Below are 26,778 nucleotides of genomic sequence, written 5' to 3'. Positions count from 1 at the left end.
TCACACCACCACACTCGACCACTCAGTCACACCACCACACTCGACCACTCACAGCCACTCCACCACACTCGACCACTCAGTCACACCACCACACTCGACCACTCACAGCCACTCCACCACACTCGACCACTCACAGTCACTCACCACACTCGACCACTCAGTCACACCACCACACTCGACCACTCACAGCACTCCACCACACTCGACCACTCACAGTCACTCACCACACTCGACCACTCACAGTCACTCCACCACACTCGACCACTCACAGCCACACCACACCACCACACTCGACCACTCAGCCACACCACCACACTCGACCATTCACAGTCACACCACCACACTCGACCACTCACAGCCACACCACCACACTCGACCACTCAGTCACACCACCACACTCGACCACTCACAGCCACTCCACCACACTCGACCACTCACAGTCACCACCACACTCGACCACTCAGCCACTCCACCACACTCGACCACTCACAGTCACACCACCACACTCGACCACTCAGTCACACCACCACACTCGACCACTCACAACCACTCCACCACACTCGACCACTCAGTCACACCACCACACTCGACCACTCACAGCCACTCCACCACACTCGACCACTCACAGCCACACCACCACACTCGACCACTCAGCCACACCACCACACTCGACCACTCACAGTCACACCACCACACTCGACCACTCACAGTCACTCCACCACACTCGACCACTCACAGCCACACCACCACACTCGACCACTCACAGTCACTCACCACACTCGACCACTCACAGCCACTCCACCACACTCGACCACTTACAGCCACACCACCACATTCGACCACTCAGCCACACCACCACACTCGACCACTCACAGCCACTCCACCACAGTCGACCTCTCAGTCACACCACCACACTCGACCACTCAGTCACACCACCACACTCGACCACTCACAGTCACACCACCACACTCGACCACTCAGTCACACCACCACACTCGACCACTCACAGCCACTCCACCACACTCGACCACTCAGTCACACCACCACACTCGACCACTCACAGTCACTCCACCACACTCGACCACTCACAGTCACTCACCACACTCGACCACTCACAGTCACTCCACCACACTCGACCACTCACAGTCACTCCACCACACTCGACCACTCACAGCCACACCACCACAGTCGACCACTCACAGCCACACCACCACACTCGACCACTCACAGCCACTCCACCACACTCGACCACTCACAGTCACACCACCACACTCGACCACTCAGTCACACCACCACACTCGACCACTCACAACCACTCCACCACACTCGACCACTCACAGTCACACCACCACACTAGACCACTCACAGCCACTCCACCACACTCGACCACTCACAGTCACTCACCACACTCGACCACTCACAGTCACTCCACCACACTCGACCACTCACAGCCACACCACCACACTCGACCACTCAGCCACACCACCACACTCGACCACTCACAGTCACACCACCACACTCGACCACTCACAGTCACTCCACCACACTCGACCACTTACAGCCACACCACCACATTCGACCACTCAGCCACACCACCACACTCGACCACTCACAGCCACTCCACCACAGTCGACCACTCAGTCACACCACCACACTCGACCACTCAGTCACACCACCACACTCGACCACTCACAGTCACACCACCACACTCGACCACTCAGTCACACCACCACACTCGACCACTCACAGCCACTCCACCACACTCGACCACTCAGTCACACCACCACACGACCACTCACAGCCACTCCACCACACTCGACCACTCACAGTCACTCACCACACTCGACCACTCACAGTCACTCCACCACACTCGACCACTCACAGTCACTCCACCACACTCGACCACTCACAGCCACACCACCATAGTCGACCACTCACAGCCACACCACCACACTCGACCACTCACAGTCACTCCACACTCGACCACTCACAGTCACTCCACCACACTCGACCACTCACAGCCACACCACCACAGTCTCACAGCCACACCACCACAGTCGACCACTCACAGCCACACCACCACACTCGACCACTCAGACAATACTGTAGATCTACACTCAACCACTGATAAAGACAAAGAACCCCCCTACAGCCTAAACAGACTGTTGAGGGCAAGTGCTGTTAGCGAGCACCTACGAAGGATGCACAACCACACTCACCCGCGCACTCACAGACCCGACACATCGGCACTCATCCAATGACATCCACCCATTCACATTCACCCGCAGAATATCTCTCTACATTTGGTCTGTGGTCGTGATGTGGTGTGTAAACAGTGCGTGTGATGTGGTTTGTAAACATCGCCACTGGAGAGACAAAGACGGCCTGGCGTGGTGCTGGCCACCCACCCCCTCGTGTACCGTGTCGGCCTTCATAGGTGCTCGCTAACAGCACTTGCCCCAACAATCTGTTCAGGATATACGGGGGATCTTTGTCTTTGTGTGTGGGGAGTCTCTCCGACATGAGATGACTTGACGTCACCGCCACTGAGTGGTGAATGGCGGCTGTTGTATGTGTGGTGTGTGTGGGGTGTATGTGTGTTAGTATTGTGTGTGGTGTGCATGTGTCTTAGTATTGTGTGGTGTGATGTGAGTGTATGTGTTAGTATTGTGTGTGGTGTGCATGTGTGTGGTGTGTGTATGTGTGGATGCATGTGTGTGGTATGTGTGTGGTGTGTATGAGTGTGTGGTGTGTATGTGTTAGTATTGTGTGTAGTGTGCATGTGTGTGGTATGCATGTGTGTGGTGTGCATGTGTGTGGTGTGCATGTGTGTGGTGTGCATGTGTGTGGTGTGCATGTGTGTGTATGCGAGTTTATGGGAGCGGTAGTGTAGTGGTTAGCGCGTTGCGTTACGAAGCCGGCGACCCGAGTTCGATTCCCGCTCACGGCCAACACCAGCGACGATTATGTGAATCGGTCCACGGCCTCCCCTAGGTCGACTCAGCCTCAAAATAGTTCCCGGTTCGATGTGTAAACATCGCCACTGGGGAGACAAAGGCGGCCGGGCGTGCTGTATCGAGGAGACAGAGGTGGTTGGGCGTGGTTCTCGCCACTCCGCAAGCTCTCGAGACACTTTCTAAATGCAAGTTGTAGCTATGAGACGTGGTTCATAAAATGGTTTTCAATAAAAAAAAATGTGAACACATTCCTGCCAGACCCCGTGATTGATCTCACTGATCGACACTGTCTATGTGCCGCAAAGGAGGGCCATGACCCGAAACGTCGCATGTTACATATCGAATGTTCTCCTGTTACGGCAGTGTTATCGACGATTATAAGGGGCGAGGGGGTTATTCCACAGTTACATTTGTCCTAAACTGAAATATTCCGGTGAGACGCCCGATATATCGCCAGGCGACATCGCGATATATCGTCCGAGCGGACCAATGAACGCGCGCGCGCTGCAAGCGAAGCCACGTGTCATCTCCTCCAGACAAGCCACGTGTCACTGACGGGGCGGGTGCGCGGAGGGCGAGCGGGGAATGAGGGAGGGGTGCTCGTGGATCCAGCTTCTGATTGGTCCTTCCGCTCCCAAGCAGGCAGGGCTAGGGAGGTGACCCTCCCCCTGATCGCCTCTGATTGGTCAGCCACTGTTAAATGGGCGTGGCTATAAAACTCCCCCCTCCATCCACGCAACCCACGTGACCTTCACCACCGGCACCCCCCTCCCACCCTCGCCTCGCTATAAATACCCCGCCCCCCCTCTCTCTGTGCACCACGTGACTCCCACGCCCCGCCCCCTTCTGCCCCGCCCCTTGCCCGCCATGCTCCGTGCAAGCGACGTGAACATGAAGCTGCTCGTGGCCGCCGGCCTCATCGTCGCCTCCGTCGTCTTCCTCCTCATGCCGCGCGGCTCGGACGCCGACGACAAGAAGAAGGGGCCCAAAGTGACGGACAAGGTTTGTGGAGAGAGAGGGGAGAGAGAGGAGAGGGAGAGCGAGGAGAGAGGAGGGGGACAGGGAGAGTCGAAAGGTGCCTGGGGAGGCAAGGGGAGCGAGGCAGGGTGGTTTTGCATTTCCCACTGCGCATTGGCGGAGCGGTTGCGGAGGCGACGCGCGGTTGGCTGGCGGTGGCCACGTGACGCGCGGTTCCGCCGATGGCGAGCGGCGACGTGCTGCGATTCGCCCATGCGTTGTAGGGAATGTGAAGTAGCGGGAGCTGAGTGATGGAGGTGGTTGTAGCAGCGGTGATGGCGGGTGGGGGGGTATCGTCATCTGTGATCATGATCTCCGCTTCAATGAGGCTTTCCACCACTGTTAGTGATGGTGATTGTGGGTGATGGTGACGTGGGCTGTGGTAGGTGGGTGGCGATGGTAATCGAGATATTGATGATGGTAATCGAGATATTGATGATGGTAATCGAGATATTGATGATGGTAATCGAGATATTGATGATGGTAATCGAGATATTGATGATGGTAATCGAGATGATATTGATGATGGTAATCGAGATATTGATGATGGTGGCGATGGTAATCGAGATGATATTGATGATGGTGGCGATGGTAATCGAGATGATATTGATGATGGTGGCGATGGTAATCGAGATGATATTGATGATGGTAATCGAGATGATATTGATGATGGTACAGCGATGGTGGCGATGGTTGATAATTCTGCTGGCTGGATGGGGAGTGATGGCGATGCGACGTTATGCAATCGGTGGCAGTGCAGATGGTCATGGCAGTGATGTTGATGACTCCTGCTGGGACTCCCCTAGGTTTACTTCGACGTGAAGATCGGCGATGAGATTGCCGGCCGCGTTGTCATCGGCCTCTTCGGCAAAACGGTGCCCAAGACGGTGGAGAACTTCGTGGCGCTCGCCACGGGAGAGGTGACCTGCACCCTGCACACTCACCCTGCACACTCACCCCGCACACTGCACCCTCACCCTGCACACTCACCCTGCACACTGCACACTCTCCCTGCACACTCACCCTGCACACTCACCCTGCACACTCACCCTGCACACTCACCCTGCACACTCACCCTGCCCTGCACCCTGCACACTCACCATCCCCTCACCCTGCCCTGCACCCTCGCCCTGCACCCTCACCCTGCACCCTGCCCTTTCTCTCACCCCGCCCCCCCCCCCGTTGTCCATGGAGTAATCTTGCCAGTGTCGTCAGCCCTGCAACTTCCCACTGCTGGGCAAAGGCCTCCCTCCCCCCACCTCCCCCCACCTCCCATTCCCTCCTCCTCCATTCCCTCCTCCTCCATTCCCTCCTTCCCCCAGTGGCTCTGGTCCAGTCGCGGCCTCCGAGCGTGTCTCGTCTCGCTGCCACCGCCGCCGCCACCCTCGCCGCGTCTCTTCGGCTGTCTTCCTCCGTTGCTTGCCGCTTGCCTCCTCCTCGCTCGGTCTCCATTCCCACTCAAAGCCAGTTCCCAATAGTAACGTATGGCGATCCAGCAGCATTGGTTTCAAACCCATCCGTTTTAAGTCTGCTGATGAGACCCAGACGGGTCGACACGGGGTCCACCATTTGCTGTCTTAAACAGATTGCCACGGTGGATAACAGTGGTCTGACAAGCCAACCGGGCTGATGGACTGTAACGTGTTGTTATCGACGTAATTCTGCGTTGCGCAGTCCGTAAACTACCACCACGCGGTAGTTGAGTTGCTCAAGAGCACCGCTTAATGGGAACATCGTGTCCTAATAATACAGGGTGAAGCACAGTCCGCGAGAACACGCGAGATGCGTACGCAGGCTCAACGAATACCGAGGCGCGTGTGAAGCAGCATCTAGAAGCATCCAGCAGCATCCCACTGCCTCGTGCGATGCTACGCCGAGGCAGCCGTACAAACCGCTTACTCACACTCGCACAACGTAGTTCTGGCCACTCGATCACGTGATATCCAATTTGCATCCACGTTATAAAAAAACGTTCCCCAGTATATTAATTGCGTTATATCCGATTCGCGTTGTGAAAACGTGGCGTTGTAGGAGAAGGGACTGTACTTGTTTCTGCTCGCGTCCGGGTTGGCGGTCTACCTGCCGCCCCCCGAGTCTCACGGTGGTGGCCGCGTTGTCGGTGTTCACAGAAAGGGTTCGGCTACAAGGGCTCCAAGTTCCACAGAATCATCAAGGACTTCATGATCCAGGGCGGCGACTTCACACGTGGCGACGGCACCGGGGGTAGGGACAACGGCAGCCACACGACCCCCACCCTCCACCGCTAACCACAACCCAGCCCCTAACCCAATTCATGTGGCTTCTTTATCACAACCCAGCCACGAACCCAGCCCCCTAACCATGAATCCAGCTGCTCGCTGCTATCCCAACCCTGAACGCCTTGCTGAATATAGTCTCTAAGTCCCAACCCAATCCCGAATCTGGACCCTACACCCCTAGACCCAAGAGCCCTCGATCACTAACTCCCTCACACCAGGATGAAGAAGTTATTTTGGTCAAAGCTGTAGATGCCGCATCTACCACCACCACCACCGCACTCGGCGACCATCGCCTTCTCTCCATCAGATGCCACAGCTGCTGCTGCTGTGTAATAGACACGGCGACCTCCCAACATCTGTGTGTCTCCTCCCTTGGGCCCGCTGGAGCCGTGTAGATGCCAAACATCCCCAACCCAACGTCAACCCCCCCCCCTTGCTCCCCATTCAAGCCTGGCCTTTAACCGTGACCCGTGAATTTGGTTGCTCTTGCACCGATTTTGTATACGCGTCATTGTTTAACTTTGTTACGTTGTTGCTTTTGTCATCTTGGTGACCCAGGGTCACTTATAGCAAATGACTCCATCCTGGACTCATTTTTTTCGAGTTCTTGCCCAGTGAGATGAAACCCACTTGAAAACTTGACTCCTGACTGTGCTGTGGAGAAATAGAATAGGTGGTGATGCTGGCATATTCCCTGCTTAACCAAACTATTTTACCAGCTAAGGCCCACTGAGCTATGTAGCTCTTTTTAAGAAGCAACCTGGCCACAAATTAGAGCTCAACAAAGTGGCTTATGTGGAATTTTATAGCAGCCAAATACTCTAAATGCGTGATGTTGATTCTAAATGTGAAAGGGAAAAACTGGAGGACCTAGTGAAAAATCCACACTACCACGGAGAGAGACACGCAAACTCCAAATATACAGTAGGCGTCAGGGTCGGGATCGAACCCACGACCTCCTGTATACCAAGCGAGGTATTTAACATCTCCTTAATTTGCCATGATGAAGGGCGATTTGTATAATTTCTCCCTTTTTAGTGACGATCGTGTTTGGATTGTTCCGTGTGGCGTTGGCCTCGGAGGCTTCACACGTCGCCGCCTTTTGTTTGCGCAGGGAAGAGCATCTTCGGGGAGCGCTTCCCGGACGAGAACTTCAAGCTGAAGCACTACGGGCCCGGCTGGGTGAGCATGGCCAATGCGGGCAAGGACACCAACGGCTCCCAGTTCTTCATCACCACCGTCAAGACGGGCTGGCTCGACGGCAAGCACGTCGTGTTCGGCAAGGTGCTCGAGGGCATGGTGAGTGCCGCTCTCGCACGCACACGCGTGTGCGCTTCCCATGCGCGCCTTCCCGTGCTTCTCGCTTGCGGGGATAACAGCTTTTCACGCACGCAGGGCACGCTTCTCTGATGCTTCGCACGCACATTGCTTCCTTTGCGCTTCTGTGCCGTTTGACACGGAACGGGCGTCTCTTTCGTGCAAAGTTTGCTTGAGCTTTGCTTGCGCTTCTCACTCACAGGCTTCCATTGTGCGTCTCTTGCACGTCGCACATGGACGTGCGCTTCGCCCACTCTCCCCTTGCATTCCGACCCCAGCTCCCCTGACGCTGCCCGTGTACCTCCCCTGTCGTTGCTCGGCTTCCGTGATGGTGGCCGATGACGTCACGACTGCGTGCCCAGGGCCGCCCATACCTCGTGACGTGCGTGGGGTCACGGAGGGGTGGGGGGGGTCTTGGGGGACGACACGGTTACAGCTTCACATAGGGCTGTGATGCCTCTTTGTCTCAATCCTGTTCACCCCCCTTCCCCCAATCTCACGCTCCCTCTTCTCCACCCTGCTTCATGCTCCACTCTACTCCCGCTTGGCTTTCTCCCCCCCTGCTCACCCTGCTAAACCACGCCCCCAGTACGTAGTGCACTCCATCGAGCTGCAGCAGACAGACGACCACAACCGCCCGCTCGCCGAAGCTGTCATAGCCGCCTGCGGCACCATCGCCGTGGCCGAGCCGTTTACTGTGCCCGTCGAGGACTGGTAGCGCCTGCGGGGTCCCGGGTGCGTGCACCTAGCCTGGCACTGCAGCTAGAGGGAGACCCCCCCCCCCCCCCCGATCCCTGTCGCCTCTAACCACTAATCCTGCCATCTTTCACTTCTCCTGTAATCCCATTAACCCTGCTGCCGCCCTCTAATCGTGTCCATCCCCGGCAGGCCTCTCCCCTCCTCCGCTTTGGCCGCGATTACTTTTCAATTTAGAAACAAAAATCGAGAGGAATCCAATCCCGCACCTTCCTTGGTTTTTCCCAGAGGACACCGAACTCCTTCGCCACTCCCCTACTCCTCCCACTCCTCCTGCCCCCCCCCCCCCCGTCCCCAACTCCGCTAACGTGCATGTGGTGTGACCGCCCCCACCCCCTCTTGCCGGCCCCCACCCGCCCGCCCTGCACGCCGTCTCTCCCGCTGCCCCTCCCACCTCGCCCCCCCCAACTTGCGCTCCCCAGGAGGTGCTCAAGAAGATGGAGGAGACCAAGACGGACGGGCGTGACCGGCCGCTCAAGGATTGCATCATCGCCGACAGCGGCACGGTCCCCGTCGAGAAGCCTTTCGCCATCGCCAAGGAGTGACCAGAGCGACGCGATGGCAGCCGGCGGCGCCGTCTTGCTGATGTCACCCACAACACTCAACCTGGCTCCACTCCGCCTCCCTCTGTGGGGGTGGAGGGGTGGAGCCAGACCCTCACTGGGGGTCAGCAGGGGCCGCTGTCGAATTTAATTTCTGGTCGAAGACCATCTTACCCCCCCTCCCATCCCCATGGTAACCGTGTTGCCGTGGCACCCGCCACATTTCTTCCAGGTGGGTGCAAGGACCGTGGCCGATTAGAATTGGGTCGGTTTTTTTCGTTTTGAATCAAACGTTTTGTGTGGCTGCAGGAGAATCGGCGTTTCACACAAATAAAAAAAGTTTTTACGACTACGATGTTGAGTGTGTGTGCTGTGAGTGCTGTGTGTGTGTGTTGTGAGTGTGTGGGTGTTGTGAGTGTGCTGTGTGGGTGCACCCCTGGGGTCTTACCTCCAGGAAGGGATCCTTCTAATCTGTAGTCCAAAGTCGTCTGGGCATCTTAAATGAGATGTTAACTGCCTCACCAGGTATACAGATCACGGGGTTTGATCCTGATGTCCGAATATTTGGAATTCTCTGGATTTTTCTCTGCCACATTTAGTCAACATGCAGTTGCAGTATTTGCCCGCTATACATTTCCACAAGCCACTTCGTTGAGCTATCATTTGAGGCCAGGTTGCTTTATAGAAAGCTATATATAGCTGTGGGGCTTACCTGGTAAAATAAGGTTGGTCTAAACCTTGACGTCCTGTGGGTCCTACCATGTCAGCAGTCCCAACACCCCCCCCCCCCCCCAAGCAAGTCCTCTGCACGTGAGTGGTTGTCAGAATCTTTAATCAAGGGGTGCAAGAGATTGGAGTGCAAGTGAGAATAAGAGAAGGGCAGTGGCAACGGATGAGTTTTTTTGGCAACGCAAAACGAAACCGACGGACGGCGCACAGAGCTCACGCCCGCTCCACAGGACCACCACACGCCCACCGTGGGGTGGTGGTCTCCCTTACCCCTCCCAGGGTCCTCTAATGGTCCCAGTCGCTGGTGACCACACCTGGGATCAATTGTAATGCTGCTACTCAATACATTTCAATCGGTGTCATTACGATTGTAATTTCAGCTAAGGATGCTGCTGTACAGGCAAAGGTGCAGCCCAGAAACTTCTTGCTCGAGCCACTGCGGGTGCAAGGCCCCGCCAGAGGGTATATTTGGTCTACTCTTCCACACTGACCGATGTAACGGGTGGGAGTATCCACACTTTACCCCCCACCACACACAACCTGCAGATTGATGATGGGGTGCACCCATTTATACTGCTGAGGTGGTGGACAAAGGTGGGTCGGGAGGGGGGGGGGATTTAAGAAACTTTCCTCCCATTGTTTCAGACGGGATTAAACTGGAAACGTGGATTGCAAGTCCAGTAACGTGATCCACGACACCAGCTTGGCGCCACTACTGTAGATGAAACTAAAACCCACCCTCGGATCGGGTGGTTCAAACCTTCCCGTCCCCTAAACTGTTCCCAGAAGCCGGGTGCCCTGACCCCCCCCCCCCCCCCCCCACTTGGTCCCCGAATGTCCCCTAAAGCCTCCCCGTGGTCCCCCCTAAACACCCGACTCGCCGACCTACATCATGGCCCCGTTACCCCAAGGCAAGGTTCGCCACCTGTCACGGTTTAACCCAGACAGTCTGGGAATTGGTCTCTTGCCTTTGGGTGGCAACAGCTGATTTGTACCAAGATCTCGTGGCAGCATTGCCTTGGAATTTTAATCACAGATGTCTACTCGATCCAGAGCAGACCGTACAACGTATAACGACGCAATGCCCCGAGATCCACAAATGCGAAGGAGAAATCGCGGCGATACACTCCGCTGCTCCCGACGCAGCTTGACCACCTGATTGTGAAATGGGAGTTGTTTGTGCCGCATCGACATCGGCAGTCGTACAAAAGAATCGGAGACCTCGAGGCCGAGTGAGAAACACGCCCGCGGTTTGGCCTGCTGACGAGGCGGCGACCCTACCCACCGTGACCCCTGTAACCGTGACCCAAGGGGGTCGTGACCTTTAGAAGACGAGTCTCTGCTCGCGACGGTGGCGGTGGCAGCAGCGGGCATGGCTGTCGCGCGTGGAATTTAATCGCGTGAAGAAGAGGCGCGCGGCGGGGGCCTTGAAGATCGCGGCCCCGGAATGGATCGAGGAGGATTTCAAACTTGAGCTCTCAGATTGTGGCTGCGCCTGATTGAGACACGCCTCGCTACTGTTTGCCCCCCTAATTGCAATTAAGCGCTGTGGATCCCCCACTGGGTGACAGTAATTGCGACTGGCGGGAGTTAAGGGGGCGGTGGGCGGGCTCCCTGCCCCCCCCCTACCCTATCCCCCCCCCCCCAGCATTGCCCCCCCCACCCCGCCTTGGCGTTAATTAGCCGTCTGTCGTCATGGTAACGCTGGTTGTGGCACAAGCCTGCTTGGCTGATGCCGCTGCTACCACCACCACCAGAGCCAACCTCCTCCCCCACCGCACACCCAACACAAACCCGCGTCCCGGTGGCCATGACGACGACGATGACGACGGCCGTCTGGCAGAAGAGGTGTCGCGGCAGCGTGGCCACGTGGTGTGCGGTGGTGAGTTTTTGTGGTCGTGGTTTGACGTCGCATGGGCTCGGTGGTAATGGCGAGGTGTGTTTAGTGTAAGGTGGCAGTGTGTAGTGTAGTAGTGCGGTGTGTAGAGTACAGCGTGGCGTGTAGTGCGGTGTGTAGCTTGGCGGTATGAAGTGTGTTGTGCGGTGTGCAGGGTAGTAGTGTATAGAGTGGTGTGTAGTTTGGTGTGTAGTATGGTGTGTAGTGAAGTGAGTAGTGTGCGCTGTAGCGTGTTGTGTGGAGTAGATGAGGCCACCAACGTGAGCCCTTGTGTCGCTGCGCTGACCCACGCCGAGCCCTGGCGTCGATGCCGAGTGCCGGGGGGGTGGGGGGGGGCGTGCTGCCCGCGCGCCGTGGAGGACACGACGGAGGCACTCAGATGATGGCCTTGGCCTCGGGCAGGAAGCCCTCCCAGTACTTCACCAGCTGTAAGGTGACACACGCGGCCGGCACACCTCGTCACACAAGGACCACCTCGTCGCACACAAAGGACCTCATTTGAGGCCGAGTCGACCAAGGAGAGGCCCAAGACCGGTTCAGATAATCGTCACTGGTGTTGGGTGCGAGCGGTAATTGAACTCGGGGGTTTGTAGCTGAACGCGCTAATCGCTGTTCCACCGCACCGCAAACACACCTATGCACAAGCACCAACACATACAAAGCTCCCTCATGTAACCTTTAACAAGCAAATATCCCCCGTGTAGCCTTAATGAACTGTTGAAGTACCTGCATGTTAGCGAGCAGCACCTATGAAGGCCGGCACAGAACACGACGGGGACGGTGGCCAGCACCTCGCCCAGGCCGCTTTTGTCTCCCAGGTGGCGATGTTTACACACCGACCCAGGTTCTCATTTGAGGCTGAGTCGACCTCGGGGAGGCTCACTACCGGTTCAGATATTTGCCACTGTTATTGGTCGTGAGTGGGAATTGAACTCAAGCGGCCCCAGAAATAAACTTCTGGAGCAATGCACTAACCACTGCACCACAATAAACTTCGTGACACCTCACTGCCTCAAGACCAATACCCGCCATGACGGTGACGTCGCCACGGCGCCTGTGCCAGGCTAGGTGCTTGTCGCACACAACAAAAGCAGCGATTCACCATTAAGCGGTGGTGACTTCACCACAGCGCTCGTGCCAGGTTATGTGCGCTTTGAGGCCACGTAAAGTGTCGAAAGCTCGCCGACAGGTCACGGGACAGAGCCAGGTGCTATGGGTTCATCGACTGAGATGAGCGGCAGCTGCACCAGCTGTGCTGCCCCGCTATGCAAACTTGCTGCATTGTAGCCGCCTGCTGTAGCTGGAGAGCAGGCTGCCTCTAACTGCCCAGTCGCGTCTTTCACGAGCCTCCTCCTACACAGAGGCCAATCTTGACACCGCTGGTACCAGTCTTCGGTAAGTCCAATCAGTTCCACATTCCCCTGCACCGCATCAGCCCATCTCTTCTCCATCCTGTGCCGCGCCTGTTTAGCACCCTCTATCTGGTCAAACAAGCTTTTTGGGCATGCGGTGGCCTGGGCATGCGGGCTACATGACCGAGCCAACAAAGCCTCACTGATGGGACTGTGTCCAGATCTTTGAATAATCTGTGAGCTCCTCACATGATCCAGTCTGCTTAAACCCTGGATGAATCGTAGGCAGGCCAGCCTGAATATTTCAAATCGGCGCAGATGTTCTTTTCGACGGGGATCAACATTTTACGAGCACAGAGAAGGGAAGGCATTCACTGTAGCCGAAACGATCTTAATCTTCTTACAGAGCAACAGGCCAGGTAGCTTCCACGCAGCGTTACACAGCCAAAGAAAATATAATGGAATTCAAATGATCTGGATACCTCCCGTACCCTTCAATTAGCACACGTGGTTATGTACGGTGCGAAAGAAGTTCAACACCCATCAGTATACGTACTGCCAAACCGGAATTAGTCATGAGCACACTACTCATAAATGGTAACTCCTTCATCTGCTCTCTCCACAACTGCCTCTTCACTCACGGGGAGATGAGGGGTGGAGTGTTTGATGATATAAACCCACCCATGTTAGGTGCTTAGTTTTGGTGGGGCTGATGTTAAGGCCCCACCCTCTTAGCGGCACGCTCCAGGTTCAGCAGCAGTGTCTCCTAACTCCTCAGAGTGAACAGTAATTCTTAAAAAGGGGGAACCCCCCCCCCCCACCAGAACATCCTTCTAATTTTGCAGAACCCATCCTCTGATCCAGACAGTTGTGCTCATGTCATATGGGGCAGTCTGCACACAATCGCCACCCTTCGTCAGCAGTTCGCTCGGGAAGTAATCTCTACCTGGCACCTCACCTGGTCTCGGGCTCTGGACTGCTTTCCGTACTTCCACAACAGATGGCACATCAGCCGGCCAGCCACTCACAAGGGTGGCTACTTCCTCCTCTGATATTTGTAGCACCACAGCCCCAGCAGGGACAACCCCACCTTGCCCCACGGTGTTACCTGGGCTGCGGAGGTTTCCCCTCCACCAAGCCTTCACACAAATACTCAGCAAACCCGCAAACCTGTTTGTTCCTGGGGGTCTGAGATCGGATCACCACTCTTTCCATTTAGGACGGTAGTAGGTGTGGCGCTGCAAGTGACTTTTTTTGATCGCGTTACGCACGCACACCTCGTAACACACCTCGTCACACTCAATGTCTCATCACAGACCTCATCACACAAAGACAAAGGCCCGGGACCGGTTCAGATAATCGTCACTGGTGATGGCCGTGAGCGGGAATCGAAGTCGGGTCCCCGGGTTTTAAATGCAGCGCGCTAACCGCTACACTACTGCTACCCACAACACACACAATAGATACAAAGATCCCCCGTATAGCCATTACAGGGTGTTGGGCAAGTGCTGTTAGCGAGTAGCACCTAGGAAGGCTGGGACGGAACACCAGGGGGTGGGTGGCCGGCGCCACGTCCGGTCAGCGGCCTCGTCACACCTCACTGTACCTCGTTATAGCGTCACACCTCGTCACACTCACACCCTGTCACACGCCTCACCTGTGCCTGCGTGTGCACCAGGGCCTCGAGGTAAGACACCACCGCGTGCTTGAAGTCTCTCACTCGCTCCCTCTGCACGCGGCACGGCGAGGAAATGTGAGTCACATGACGAGGTGAGTGACGACTCGATGAGGTGATGGTGAGGTGAGTGACCTCACGACGAGGTGAGTGACATTACGAGGTGACGACAGTGAGGTGAGTGATCACACAAAGAGGTGAGTGATCACACGACGAGGTGACATTACGAGGTGACGGTGAGGTGAGTGACCTCACAAAGAGGCGAGTGATCACACGACAAGGTGAGCGAGTGACGAGACAGGCAGTGTGATGGCGAGGATACGGAACAGGACGAGGTCACAATGAGGTGGCTGTGATGAGGTGAGCGATTATTGTATGCTGCTCTGGTGAAGACGTTAGTGGTGGCGAGTGAGGTGAGCATCGTGAGTGGTGAGTGTGGCGAGCGTGGTGTGGTGGGTGGTAAGTAAGATGTGTGTGGTGAGGTGAGAGCTGTATGGTGAATGTGGTGAGGTGTGGTGTGTGTGGGGAGAGTGGTGAGTGAGGTGTGTGTACAGTGAGTGTGGCCTCACCTCGAATCTCGCCACCTCTGTGCGAATCGTTTTGGAGATCGACTCAAACTCCGCCTCTCCCTGCTCCACTTTGCCCTCCCACTGCGTCACAACACAACGTCACATCAAAACATCACGCCATTACACCACAACATCACACCACTTACACCACAAGACAAAATCCGTACTACACAATGTCAAAAGCATTCAAACGTCACCCCGTCACGTCACACCATCACACCGCAGCGTCCCAACACAGCGTCAAACACACCGCACCGTCAAACCGTCAACCGCAAGGGGAACACCACCCAGTCACGGCGTCACACCACCACACACCGCACAGCAAATCCCACTCATCTGCAGACCGGACCTTGGGGTACGGAGCTCAAATAACCGCTGCTCTCCCACTACGCACGGCAGACGTGTTGCTGCAAGTCCTTGGAAGGGACCGAAGAGCGATTTGTGGTCGTGAGCTGCTCAAGCAGCTTTCATCTCTCCTCGGCAGTCCGCGACCACCACTCATCCTCGCAGCGCCGCGCGGCTCTCTGAACCTCCGAGCGTGGGCTGCGGCGTTCACTTTTTTTTACGATTCCGCTCGCTTACCCAGCACAGCCTCACCGAGCCCTGTGATCCTTCTCCAGGAGGGTCCCGCAGAGCTTCCGCAGTGGGGGGGGGGGGGGGGGATGACTGCTGCCATTTATTCCAAGCGAGTTATTTGCGGCGTTATTTAAAAAAACTATTTGCCAAATTTGGACCGCAACGCCGGCACGCGATGGCCTCGCTCTTGCGAGCGACGTCACGGGATCTATCACGTCCGGTGTGAGCAAAGCAGACGGCGCCTAGCAATAGTAGTTTTTGTACGGTTAATACGCACTACCGCAGTATTAACCAGGGCGGCCGCTGGATTCGAACCGCAAAGATTTGTAACAACAAGCGGCTAACTCGGCACCCGCTGGGCTACCGCGTCACCGGTCAAGGCCCCTGGCTCCCCCGGCGCGGGATGTTGGGAGACGTCGGGAGCGGGCCTGCTGCTTTCTCGCCGGAAACGCCTCCTCCGTCAGCCAGGGTTGTCTGGGGAGGAGGGCTAGACCGGGGCACCCCGTGCAGCAGTTTGGCATTCACCCAGAATGACCAACGGTGCCCACGCGACCTTGCGGCGCCACGCGTGTGGCTCTGGCCACCTGCGTGCGGTTGTACCAACCACGTGTCCGGAGCCACAACCGTTGCCCGTCGTCGTCGAGGCATCAGGAGGAGGGTTGGGGAGGGAGGACGCCAACTGTGGGTTTGAACGAAGTCCAAGGAGGATGCCCGTCTCCACAGCGGGAGGACGGCAGAGGCTTCTTACAGATGGCAAGCCAGCCTCAACGCACGCCACGCGCATTCGCCACCGAGTAGCGGTGACGTCAGCACAGCGAAAGTGCCAGGCTAGATGCACTTTGAGGCTACACCACGCAAAAAGGCAAAGATCCCCCGTGTAGCCTTAACAGACTGTTGAGGCAAGTTCTATTAGCGAGCACCGATGAAGGCTGGCAAGGCACACCAGGGGGTGGGTGGGTCGGACCACGCCCGTCCGCCTTTGTACTCGACCTAGGGGAAGCTCAGCACCAGTTCAGATAATCGTCACTGGTGTTGGCCGGGAGCGGGAATCGAACCCGGGTCGCCAGGTTCATAGCGCAGCGTAGCGCTAACCGCTGCACTACCGCTCCCCACACACACACAGACACACACATCGTCATCACATCCCACAAGATACCACACACCACAGCACCACGCCACACACCACCCTGGGCACAGGAAGTCTGATTACAGTGAGTGGTAGGGTTGGGTGCGTGAGAGTTGCTGGGTGTGTGGGGTGTGCCATGCTGTGTGTGCAAGAGATGTCTGCCACATGCTGTGCGGAATGTGCTGTGTGGGTTTGTGTCATGTGTGTGTTTGTGTGTCGTGTCTGGGTGTGTGTCGTGTGTGGGGGTGTGTGTCATGTGTGGGTTGTGTCATGTGTGGGTGTGTGTCGTATGGTGCGTGCTGCGTGCGGAATGTGTGGGTGTGCTGCGTGTGCCGTGTGGTGTGTGCCGTGTGGTGTGTACCGTTTGCGGTGTGTGCCGTGTGGCGCGTGCTGTGTGGTGAGTGCATGTGTGCGTGTGTGCCGTAAGTTGGTGTATGATGCATGCCCTGTGGTGTGTGTGTGCGCGTGTCGTGCGCCGTCGCTCCGTGTGGTACACACCTCCGTGACCTCCTTGGTGAAGCATGGCGAGAGAAGGAACCAGCGATTACACCACGAGGCAAGCGCCTCGAATCAAACGCTCACGCAAAGCAGCACGAGCAGCAGCAGCAGCACGAGCAGCAGCAGCTGGATTGTGTGCATTCATCAACTCAGTGAAGGTGGCCACCCCGACTGAAACTCCAGAAGCAAGGAGTGGTGGCATGTGTTCACATGCGAGTGTGTGGCCTGCGTGAGTGTGTTTGTGAGTGAGCGAGGCCTGCATACAGGTGTTGCCCGTGTGAGTTGAGTGTTACCTGCTCCAGTACTACCCGTGCGAGTGTGTGGCCGACGCGTGTGGCCGACGCGTGTGTGCGTGTGTGCGCGTGTGCGCGTGTGTGTGTGGGTGCGTGCGGTGGCAGGACTGGGGCACCTCGTGGATGTCGTCGCGCGCCTGCTGCAGCTTGTCCCCCTTGGTGGCGGCCCCCGACTGCAGCTTCGCCTCGGCCTCGCGCTTCTTCTGCAGCGTGACCTGCGCGTCCTGCCAGCGCTGCCAGCAGCGTACTCGCTGGTCGAACACGGCCTGCACACACGCACATGCACGCACGCACACACACACACACACACGTACGCAAACACACACGCATGTACACACACAAACACACGTACACACACACACGTATATACATACACACAAACACACGCATGTACATATACATGCATGTGCATATATACGCACACACACGCATGTACATATGCACACACACACGCGCACTCACACACACACGCACTCACACAGACGGCCATCACCTGCCGCTGTGGGACCTTAACCGACTCTAGGGGAGCCAGTGCTGTTAGCGAGCTGCTATGAAGGCCGCTTTCTTACTCTCCGGCTACGGGAACTGGGGGAGTTCCGGAACCGGAAGTTGGCGCGCTAACCGCTGCACTACCCATCGCACACAAAGACAAAGATCCCCCCTATTGTTGTTAGCGAGCACCTATGAAGACTTGCATGGCACGGGAGGGGGTTGGTGGCCAACACTACGCCTGGCCGCCTTTGTCTCCCTAGCGGTGATGTTAACACACCACACCAGGTACTCATTTGGAGGCTGAGTCGACCTAGGCGAGGCTCAGGATCGGTTCAGATAATCGTCACTTGGTGTTGGCCGAATCGAACTCGGGTCACCGGGCCCGTAGTGCAGCGTGCTAACCTCTACACTATCGCTGCCACACACGCACTCACATACACTCTCACACACACACAGATACAGACACACACACATGTACATACACACACAGGCAACAAACAGACGCAACCACAGAGCAGGTTGGCGAAGGTTGCTCAGGCCCACGGCCAACTGGGTAGAGGCCAGGCACGACGGCGTCGCCGGTGGCTCGCGGTGGGGCCGGACTCGGGGGGGCCCACGCGATTGAGCCGAGCGCGGGCCGGCGATTGGCGGCAGTGGCGGCCAAGCGAGGGTCAACCCTGCGGGCCGGGGCGCGCGCGGGGCCGCACCTTCACGGAGCCGATGAGCCGCACGTAGTCGGCGAGCAGCTCGGCCAGCAGGAAGGCGTCGGCGTGGGCCTGGGCGCCGTGCAGGCCCTCGACCCGCTCCTCCACCTCGGCCAGCTGGGAGAGCGCGCGCGACAGCGCCGTGTGGTCCTCCGAGGTGCCCAGCATCGCCACGCTGCGCGCAAACGCAGACGTGCACAGCGCCAGGTCTGGAGGGAGGTGGGTGGAGGGTGTCGGGTCGGGTGGGGGTGGGGGCGGCACAAATGGTACGGTCACGCGCGGTCACGACACGGGGATGTGGCTGGGGGGGGGGGGTCACACGGCGGGCAAGGAGACGCACAGACGGATGCACGTACAGGGGTGCGGGCACACAGACGGGGGCACGTGCAGTTGGACAAGCGGTCACATGTCCACATGGGGACATGGACACAGGGACACGCGGGCACAGGGCTAGGGCTACATGGATATATGAGAACAGAGATGCAAAAACACACACGTGGGCATGCGTGGGCATGGGCGGCACGGGAATACAGACATGCCACTGAGACACTGGCACACGCACACAGGGAGGCACAGATGAATGGCACGCACACGGACACATGGGGAAACATGGACACGGACACGCAGACACACGGACACACGAATGGCGTGTGATGGGTTGGGATAGCGTGTTACACTACGTGTGACGTCTGTGATGGTGCCACGCACTCTTGCGGTTGAGGCATGATGGTGGGTGATGGTGGGTGATGGTGGGTGATGGTGGGTGATGGTGGGTGATGGTGGGTGATGGTGGGTGATGGTGGGTGATGGTGTCACATACTCTTGCGGTGGCGAATGATGATGAGCGACAGTGAGGCCTCTCACCCTTCCGGTGCACCACCAGCCCCTCCACGCTCCCGTGCAGTCTCCGTAGCTGCTGATCCAGGCTCTCAAACTGCAGCTGCTTCTCCTCAAACCACTACGCAGCAAACGCAGAAATCCCCCGCACAGGATCAACAGACTGTTGGATAAAACGCTGTGAGAAAACACTGATATAGGCCAACAAAGGGCCAGTGTGGCTGGCACCACGCCCGGCCACCTTTGTTTCCGCAGTTCCCCATTGGGGATGTTTACACACAGCACCAGGTGCTCATTTACGGCCGAGTTGACCTCAGGGAGGCCCGGAACCGGTTCAGATAATCGTCACCGATGTTGGCGGCGAGCGGGAATCGAACTCGGCTCGCCGGATGGACCACTGCACAGCCGCTCCCTACCACGTACGCTCACATAGACGGATAACTATGACAACTGGCAAAAAAACCACCACCATGCACACACGCACACACCTTTACTTCCGACATCACCACGAACACATCGTCATTATCATCATGATCACCACCGCTGCCACCACCATCACCACCGCCGCCGAATACCACCACCGGCAAAAGCCACCACCACCGCCAAAAGCCACCACTGCCATCAAATCCGCAACCGCCACCACCACAGCCACCACCACTGCCACCCTCACCACCATCATCGCCACCACCACCGCCATCTCTACCATCACCACCACCCACACGAGCAGCTGGGGTAGTGCGTGAACGAAGACATGGGGCTTACTGGGTCCAGCTCGCTCATCTTGATAGTCATCTTGTTGACAGCCTCGGCCGCCTTGCTGACGATTCGCATGAGTCCAGCTCCACTCAGCGCCTGAGTGCTGACAGCACGGGGCAGCTGCACACACACACACAAAGACAAAGATCTACCATACAGCCTTAACGCACGTTTGGGGCACGTGCTGTTCGCGAACAGCACCTCTGAATGCCGGCACGGTGAACAATGGGGGTGCGTGGCAAGCAGTGGTTATCGCACTGCGCGATGAGCCCCGGCCATCCGGGTTACATTCCCGTTCACAACCAAAGCCCGTGCCGAATATCTGAACGGTCCCAGGCCTCCCCAAGTCAACTCGGCCTCAAATGAGTACCTAGTGCGGCGAGTAAACATTGCCACGAGGGAGACACAGGTGGCCGGGTGTGCTTGAGGCCCCACACCACTCCCTTGGGCGCTAGCTAACAGCAGTTGCCCCGATAGCGCGGATGGGCTACACGGAGGCCTCTTGTCTGCGTGCGCGTGACGAGGCGGAGGAAGAGCGGCCCTCACCTCATCGCGCTCCAGGAAGTCGCGGAAGTCCGGGTCCTGCAGGAGGGTCGGGTGCTTCGCTACTCTTTGCAGGTACCTGCGGGAGAAGCAATTACCATGGCAACGGCAGGGAGGGGGTGGGTCGTGGGAGAGGGCAGTGGTCAGTTGTGGAAAAGAGCGAGGGGGGAGAGGGGAGGAGAGGGGGGTGCGAGTGGGGTGGGGGCGGGAGTGAGGTGGGGGTGCGAGTGGGGTGGGGGGACGAGTGGGGGTGGTGTGGGGGCACCTCTCGAGCGAGGAGCGCCGTTTCTCCACGAACTCCGCGGAGGAGGGGTCCTCCTTCCCCACCTTCACCTTCGTCATCCCTACAGCAGCAGCGCACCCCCCCACCCCCACCGCCAGCGTTAGCGAGCGTGAGGTCGTGTGCGGACTCAATCTCCTTGCTCCCCCCCTCCACCCACCCACAACAGGGCCCCACCGTGCCCAGCAACTCCCCCAGCGCCAGATCCCCCCACTCCCACACACACGGGGGGGTCCCCATCCTCACAGCTTCCCCCACCTCATAAGGTCCCCGGACCCCCCCCCAACCCCGCAAGATCCCCCAGCCCAACGCCACCACAGGGAGGGCCCTGAGAGGTCCCCCAGGAGGGAGGGAGGGGGGGGTTGGGGCCACAGGGCTTGAGGTCGTCAATTGGGGTGAGGGGCTTAGAGGAGGAGCAGCGTGGGAAGCTCGGAGTGGGGGGGGGGCTCGGAGTGAGGAGCTCGAAGTGGGGGGGGGGCGTACCGATGACGCTCTTCTCGGGCGCGGGGGGCACGATGACCCCCACAGCGCCGTGCCGGGTGGACAGCTTCGAGTGAAGCCCCAGGAAGTCGCTGAATCGGCGCTTCACCCCAAACTCCGATCCGCGGAACCCGCTCAGCGAGGTCTGCAGAGAAGGGGGCACTCTTAATCACTCACTCGCACACTCACAATTCCTCACACTCACTCACAATCACACTCACAATCACTCACACTCGTACACTCGCACACTCACAATTCCTCACTCACTCACAATCACACTCACTCACGATCCCAAACAAACACTCACTCACAACCACTCACTCACAATTACTCACACACACTCACACTCACTCACTCTCACGCACACTCACAATTCCTCACACTCACTCATGATCCCAAACAAACACTCACTCACAATCACTCACTCACACTCACAATCACTCACACACACTCACTCTCACAATTACCCACACTCACTCTCACATTCACACTCACCCACAATCAAATTCACACTCACAATAATTCACACTCACAATCATACTCACTCACATGTACAGACCCCTCCATGTAGCCTTAACAGACTGTTGGGACAAGTGCTGTTAGCGAGCACCTATGAAGGCCGGCACGGCACACGAGGGGGTGGGTTGCCAGCACCACGCCCGGTCGCCTTCGTCTCTCTCGTGGCGATGTTAACATACAGCACCAGGTACTCATTTGAGGCTAAGTCGACCTAGGGGAGGCCTAGGACGAATTCAGATATTCGTGACTGGTGTTGGCCATGAGCAGGAATCGAACTCGGATTGCCGGGTTCATAGGGCAGTGCGGTAACCGTGAACTCGCTCACATACACTCACGAGTATACACCGACGCATATACTCACTCGCTCTCATGCTCACGGTGATATACACACTCGCTCATATATACACACTCCCAATGTACTTTCTCACAGCACTCTCACCTCACCTCGTCGCTCACCGGCTCGCGAGTGACGCTCACCTTGGTGTTGACGTGATACACCATGTAGGCGTTCATGCCATCACCTGAAACAAAGACAAAGTTCCCCACCCCCCAGTATAGCCTTAACAGACTGTTGGGGAAAGTGCTGTTCATAGCGAGCACCTAACACCCGGGGGACACGCGGTTACAAGTAGGCACGTACACTCACACACATGCACGTATACACAAAGATCACCCAAACAGCCTTTAACTGTTGGGGCAAGTGCTGTTAGGGAGTACCTATGAAGGCCGGCACGATACACTTGGGGGTGGGTAGTCAGCACTACGCCCAACCGCCTTTGTCTCCCCAATTGCAATGTTTACACACCGTACCAGGTACTCATTTGAGGCCAAATCAACCTAGGGGAGGCCCAGGACCAATTCATATCATCTTCAGCGATGTTGGCCGTGAGCTACACTACAGCTCCCCGCAACACACACACACAAACGTGTACGCGTGCGTGCACACACACGCGAATCGCCCCTCTGACTCCAGTCCCGCATCCCCACCTCACTACCCAGCCACCCACCTCCTCAGCCCCACTCCCAGCACTCACCGACTTTCTCAGGCTCAGTGACATTGACGACCAGGTCACAGACATTGTCCCCCGCCTCCTCCTCCTCCTCCACCTAGGGAGGAACACAGCCTTTAACACACACACAGTAAGAAATAAATGTAAAGACAAAAATCCCCGTATAACCTTAACAGACTGTTGGGGCAAGTGCTGTTAGCAAGCACCTATGAAGGCTGGAATGGCACACGAGAGGTGGATGGTCAGCACGATGCCCAGTCGCCTTCATCTCCCGAGTGGCAATGATTACACAGCTCTCCAGGTACTCATTGAGGCCGTGTCGGCCACAAGGGGGACCTCTGTGTTTGTGTGCAGGTGTCTCACCTCGTCAATGCTGCTGGGTGAGTGTTGTGCGTCCCGTGCTGGGGGTCTCTGGTGTTGCTCCGCTGGGGCTGGCGGTACGAGCGGGGGCGACTCCAGCAGAGCCGAGCCCGCAGGGGGCACCCCCGGGCGGACCTCCTCGTCATCCTCATCAGGGCCATCTTCCAACACACACACACACACACACGTACAAAGATAAAGATTCCCTGTATAGGCTTCAACAGACTGTAGGAGCAAGTGCTGATAGTGAGTAGTGCCTATGAAGGCCGGCACGGCACACGAGGGCGTGTGTGGCCAGCACCACGCCCGACCGCCTTCTGCGATGTTTACACACCGCGCCAGGTACTCATTTGAGACCGAGTCGAACTGAGAGGAGGCCCAGGACCGGTTCAGATATGTTTTGTCACCGATGTTGGCCGTGAGCAGAAATTGGGTCGCCGGGTTCGCAGCGCAGCGCGCTAACCACTACACTCCCGCTCCCCGTACAACAACAGCCGCCATTCGCCATGCAGTGGAGGTGACATCACCACGGTGATTGTGCCAGGCCAGGTGCACTCCCAAGGCTCACTAACAGGTCACGGGACAGACCCAAGTGCAATGGGTTGACCGAGATGACTGGCAGATTGCACAAGCTGTGCCTCCCACTGGTCCCCATACAAAGATCCCCCGTGCAGCCTTAACAGGCTGTTGGGGCAAGCTCTGTTAGCGAGCACCTATGAAGGCTGGCACGGTACACGAGGGGGTGGGCGGCCAGCACCACGCGCGACCGTCTTTGTCTCCCCAGTGGCGATGTTTTTACACACCGCACCGGGTACTCAGAGGACGAGTCGACCCAAACACACACTCATATACACTCGCTCCGATGGTGCTGGTCTGGTGGGTCTGGGTGGGGGTGGTGGGGAGGGTGGGGAGCCCAGAGTCGGCCGTGTCCGATTCTAACGACTTCGCTTCCACCCCACGCCGCTGGGGGGCGCGGGTGGAGAAGGCGCAGGGGGGATGAGCCGCTGTTATGCTTCACCACCCCTTAGCCACTGCAGGGGTCACAGCCAACCGCAGCAAATTTCGGCCTCGGCTGACCCAGCCAGCCACGAGAGGCAAGCCCCAACAGCAGCAGCAGCTAGGCGGAGGGCTTTCCCAAACACCACCACCAGCATCAGCATCAGCCCGGCACACCCCAGCGCCCGCCCTCCAGGCAGGGCGTGGTGGAGTCACGTGTGGGGCACCGGGGCCACGGGGAGACGCGTGACTCGAGTCACATGAGTGGAGCAGCTTCCCCTCGAGCGGATCCGGCCTCCATTGCAATTCCTGTTTATAGCAGCAGCAGCAGCGTCGGCAGCTGACAATCGGCAGCTGACAATTACCGAACAGCCCCCACGACAGCGACCGCAGCTCGGCGTTGCAGCGCTCACGACGCGATTGCGAACAGTAAAACTGGGTGACCAAACTACGAGCCGCGGCGTGAGGTCACGAGCGGAGTCGTCATATGCCACAATCGGCTTGTCAGTCATGATCAACCCACTGCTGGATGAATGCCTCACGATGAGAACATCGATAATGAATCTACCCCAGGGCTCCAGCCACGGTCACCGCTCCACCACTCAACTCCTCTTCCCAACGACCCCCCCCCGCCACCAAGAGCCACGGCTCCCGGGGGGGGCCTTGACGAGGTCTCGAGACCCCGGTCCACGACACGCACCGCCGAAGAGGTCGTCGCCGTCGCTGTCATCCAGCAGGGCCTGCTGCTCCTGCCGCGGGGTCGCGTGCTCTCCGCTGTCGGGGGCCCCGGTCCCCTGGGCCTCCCCGAGTCGCCCCTGGGGCCCAGCCACCGCCGCCGCCACCGCGTCTTCGTCGTCGTCTTCGTCGTCGTCTTCCTCCTCGCTGGGGCTGCCCGCGTCCGGGCTGGACGGGCTGGGCTGGGGGAGGGAGGCACGAGGTTGGAGGGGGACGCGGCTCACAACCCCAACCCTCTCCCTCTCACCCCCCGAATCTTTAAGACCCCCAGAGGATGGGGATAAGCGAGCCCCTGCGCGTCCGTCTGGCACGCGACTCCCGGAACTCCTGGTTGGGGTCCGTTGCACGAAACGTCTAGAGTGAATTCACGCGGCCTCTCTGCATCCCAAGAAAAACAAGGGACCATTTAGTCCAAGTTGATGTATTATTTCAGCTACTGAACCCTGAATGTATCGACTCCAGGGCACCCGCATACAGGACGCCTGGCACCACTTCATGGGGTAGCCCCCCCTTCCGGGACCCTGGAACCAACCACATCTTGCAGCCAGTCAGCAATGGGGCCCCCCGCAGGAGCCCTGGACACACTCCCGCGCCACGAGACCCCCTCGACGGGGACTCCGGAACTTGCGGACCACTAAACCTCGACAAAGGGAGGAGCCCTAGAGGCGACAACTCCTGGACCACTGAACCCAAGACACGCGCGCATGCCTGAACCCCGGGACCCCTTGCGCCGCTCGACCCCGAAACGGGGGCCCGGGGGGGGAGGGTCAGGGGCCCCCTAATTAGGGGGCTCTATCCGCGTTCATCCTCGGCCCTCACCTCCAGGGTGCTCTCCGTGCTGGCGAACAGCTCCTCCGCGTCGTCGCCGTCTGCTGCCCCCGCTCTCGTCTCATCCCCCAGGTCCACCAGGTCCCCCAGGCCACCCAGAGCGCCCAGGCCCCCCAGGCCCCCCAGAGCGCCCAGGCCCCCCTCGTCTCTCAACTCGGGAGAGCTGCGCGGCTCCTCCGCCGTCGTAGCCGCCATCTTGGTCAGGGGCCGGAGTCCGCGGAGTCACGTGGGGGGAGACGCCGGGCAGGTCACGTGGAGGGGGGGCGGGGGCGGGGGGTGTTATGGGTGGGGGGGGGGCTGGAGCTACGGGTCGCCGCGCGCACGTGACAAACGCGATTTGCTAACGGTACGAGTTCACATTCGGGCTGAACGATTTGGGGAAAATATCTAATTGCGATTTGATATCTAATTGCGATTTTTCTGACATTGCGATTTGATTTGCGATTAAACTTGTTTAAGTCAAGCTTTAGTTCAAAATTCACTGTGTAATAGATTTAAAACATGTGATGGAGCATTACCACAAGATACCATCAAAATGTGAACTGCTCTTTATATTCTAATGCAAGGATGAGAACTTAAAAGATATGAATTGCTTCCAACATGTCTTTATTAAAATGCTTTAATAAAAATAGAACAATCAAACATGGAACAATTGTTAAGTTAAATAAATAAAGTT

General features: G+C 57.8%; 2 protein-coding genes across 3 annotated transcripts; one reads left to right on the top strand and one right to left on the bottom strand.

The window, feature by feature from the left end:
- The first annotated feature begins 3,785 nt into the window (after positions 1-3,785).
- Positions 3,786-9,196, top strand: PPIB (peptidylprolyl isomerase B). 2 transcript variants are annotated; one of them, XM_078879181.1, is made up of 6 exons: positions 3,786-3,959; positions 4,781-4,894; positions 6,104-6,197; positions 7,347-7,531; positions 8,139-8,284; positions 8,728-9,196. In XM_078879181.1, the coding sequence occupies exons 1-5, from the start codon at positions 3,825-3,827 to the stop codon at positions 8,265-8,267; spliced, it is 657 nt and encodes a 218-aa protein (XP_078735307.1). In that variant the 5' UTR covers positions 3,786-3,824; the 3' UTR covers positions 8,268-8,284; positions 8,728-9,196. The 2 variants fall into 2 exon arrangements, with proteins under 2 accessions (XP_078735307.1, XP_078735308.1); XM_078879182.1 differs by lacking the exon at positions 8,139-8,284 and having other exon boundaries at positions 3,792-3,959.
- A 2,044-nt stretch (positions 9,197-11,240) lies between these two features.
- On the bottom strand, positions 11,241-26,312 carry LOC144949261 (sorting nexin-2-like). Its single transcript, XM_078879180.1, has 15 exons — positions 26,094-26,312; positions 25,240-25,456; positions 23,547-23,704; positions 23,208-23,280; positions 22,651-22,694; positions 21,658-21,799; positions 21,160-21,238; positions 20,898-20,973; positions 20,358-20,471; positions 19,623-19,716; positions 18,762-18,967; positions 17,679-17,828; positions 15,070-15,150; positions 14,483-14,554; positions 11,241-11,899 (listed from the first exon to the last, which is right to left on the bottom strand). The coding sequence occupies exons 1-15, from the start codon at positions 26,295-26,297 to the stop codon at positions 11,849-11,851; spliced, it is 1,761 nt and encodes a 586-aa protein (XP_078735306.1). The 5' UTR covers positions 26,298-26,312; the 3' UTR covers positions 11,241-11,848.
- Positions 26,313-26,778: the final 466 nt, after the last annotated feature.

This window comes from Lampetra fluviatilis, chromosome 53, assembly GCF_964198595.1.
Source record: "Lampetra fluviatilis chromosome 53, kcLamFluv1.1, whole genome shotgun sequence".
Lineage (NCBI taxonomy): Eukaryota > Metazoa > Chordata > Hyperoartia > Petromyzontiformes > Petromyzontidae > Lampetra > Lampetra fluviatilis.
The sequence above is the reverse complement of the archived record's forward strand: the minus strand, read 5'-3'. Positions and strand labels throughout refer to the sequence as shown.

Bases quoted from the DNA above. Each gene is read 5' to 3' on its own strand.
- PPIB (XM_078879181.1), top strand. From the start codon at position 3,825: ATGCTCCGTGCAAGCGACGTGAACATGAAGCTGCTCGTGGCCGCCGGC. The intron at 4,895-6,103 runs GTGACCTGCACC...CGGTGTTCACAG, and splicing joins TGGCGCTCGCCACGGGAGAG to AAAGGGTTCGGCTACAAGGG. The intron at 7,532-8,138 runs GTGAGTGCCGCT...CCACGCCCCCAG, and splicing joins GCAAGGTGCTCGAGGGCATG to TACGTAGTGCACTCCATCGA.
- LOC144949261 (XM_078879180.1), bottom strand. From the start codon at position 26,297: ATGGCGGCTACGACGGCGGAGGAGCCGCGCAGCTCTCCCGAGTTGAGA. The intron at 21,239-21,657 runs GTACGCCCCCCC...CTGCTGCTGTAG, and splicing joins GCCCGAGAAGAGCGTCATCG to GGATGACGAAGGTGAAGGTG. The intron at 19,717-20,357 runs GTAAGCCCCATG...TTTGCTGCGTAG, and splicing joins AGATGAGCGAGCTGGACCCA to TGGTTTGAGGAGAAGCAGCT.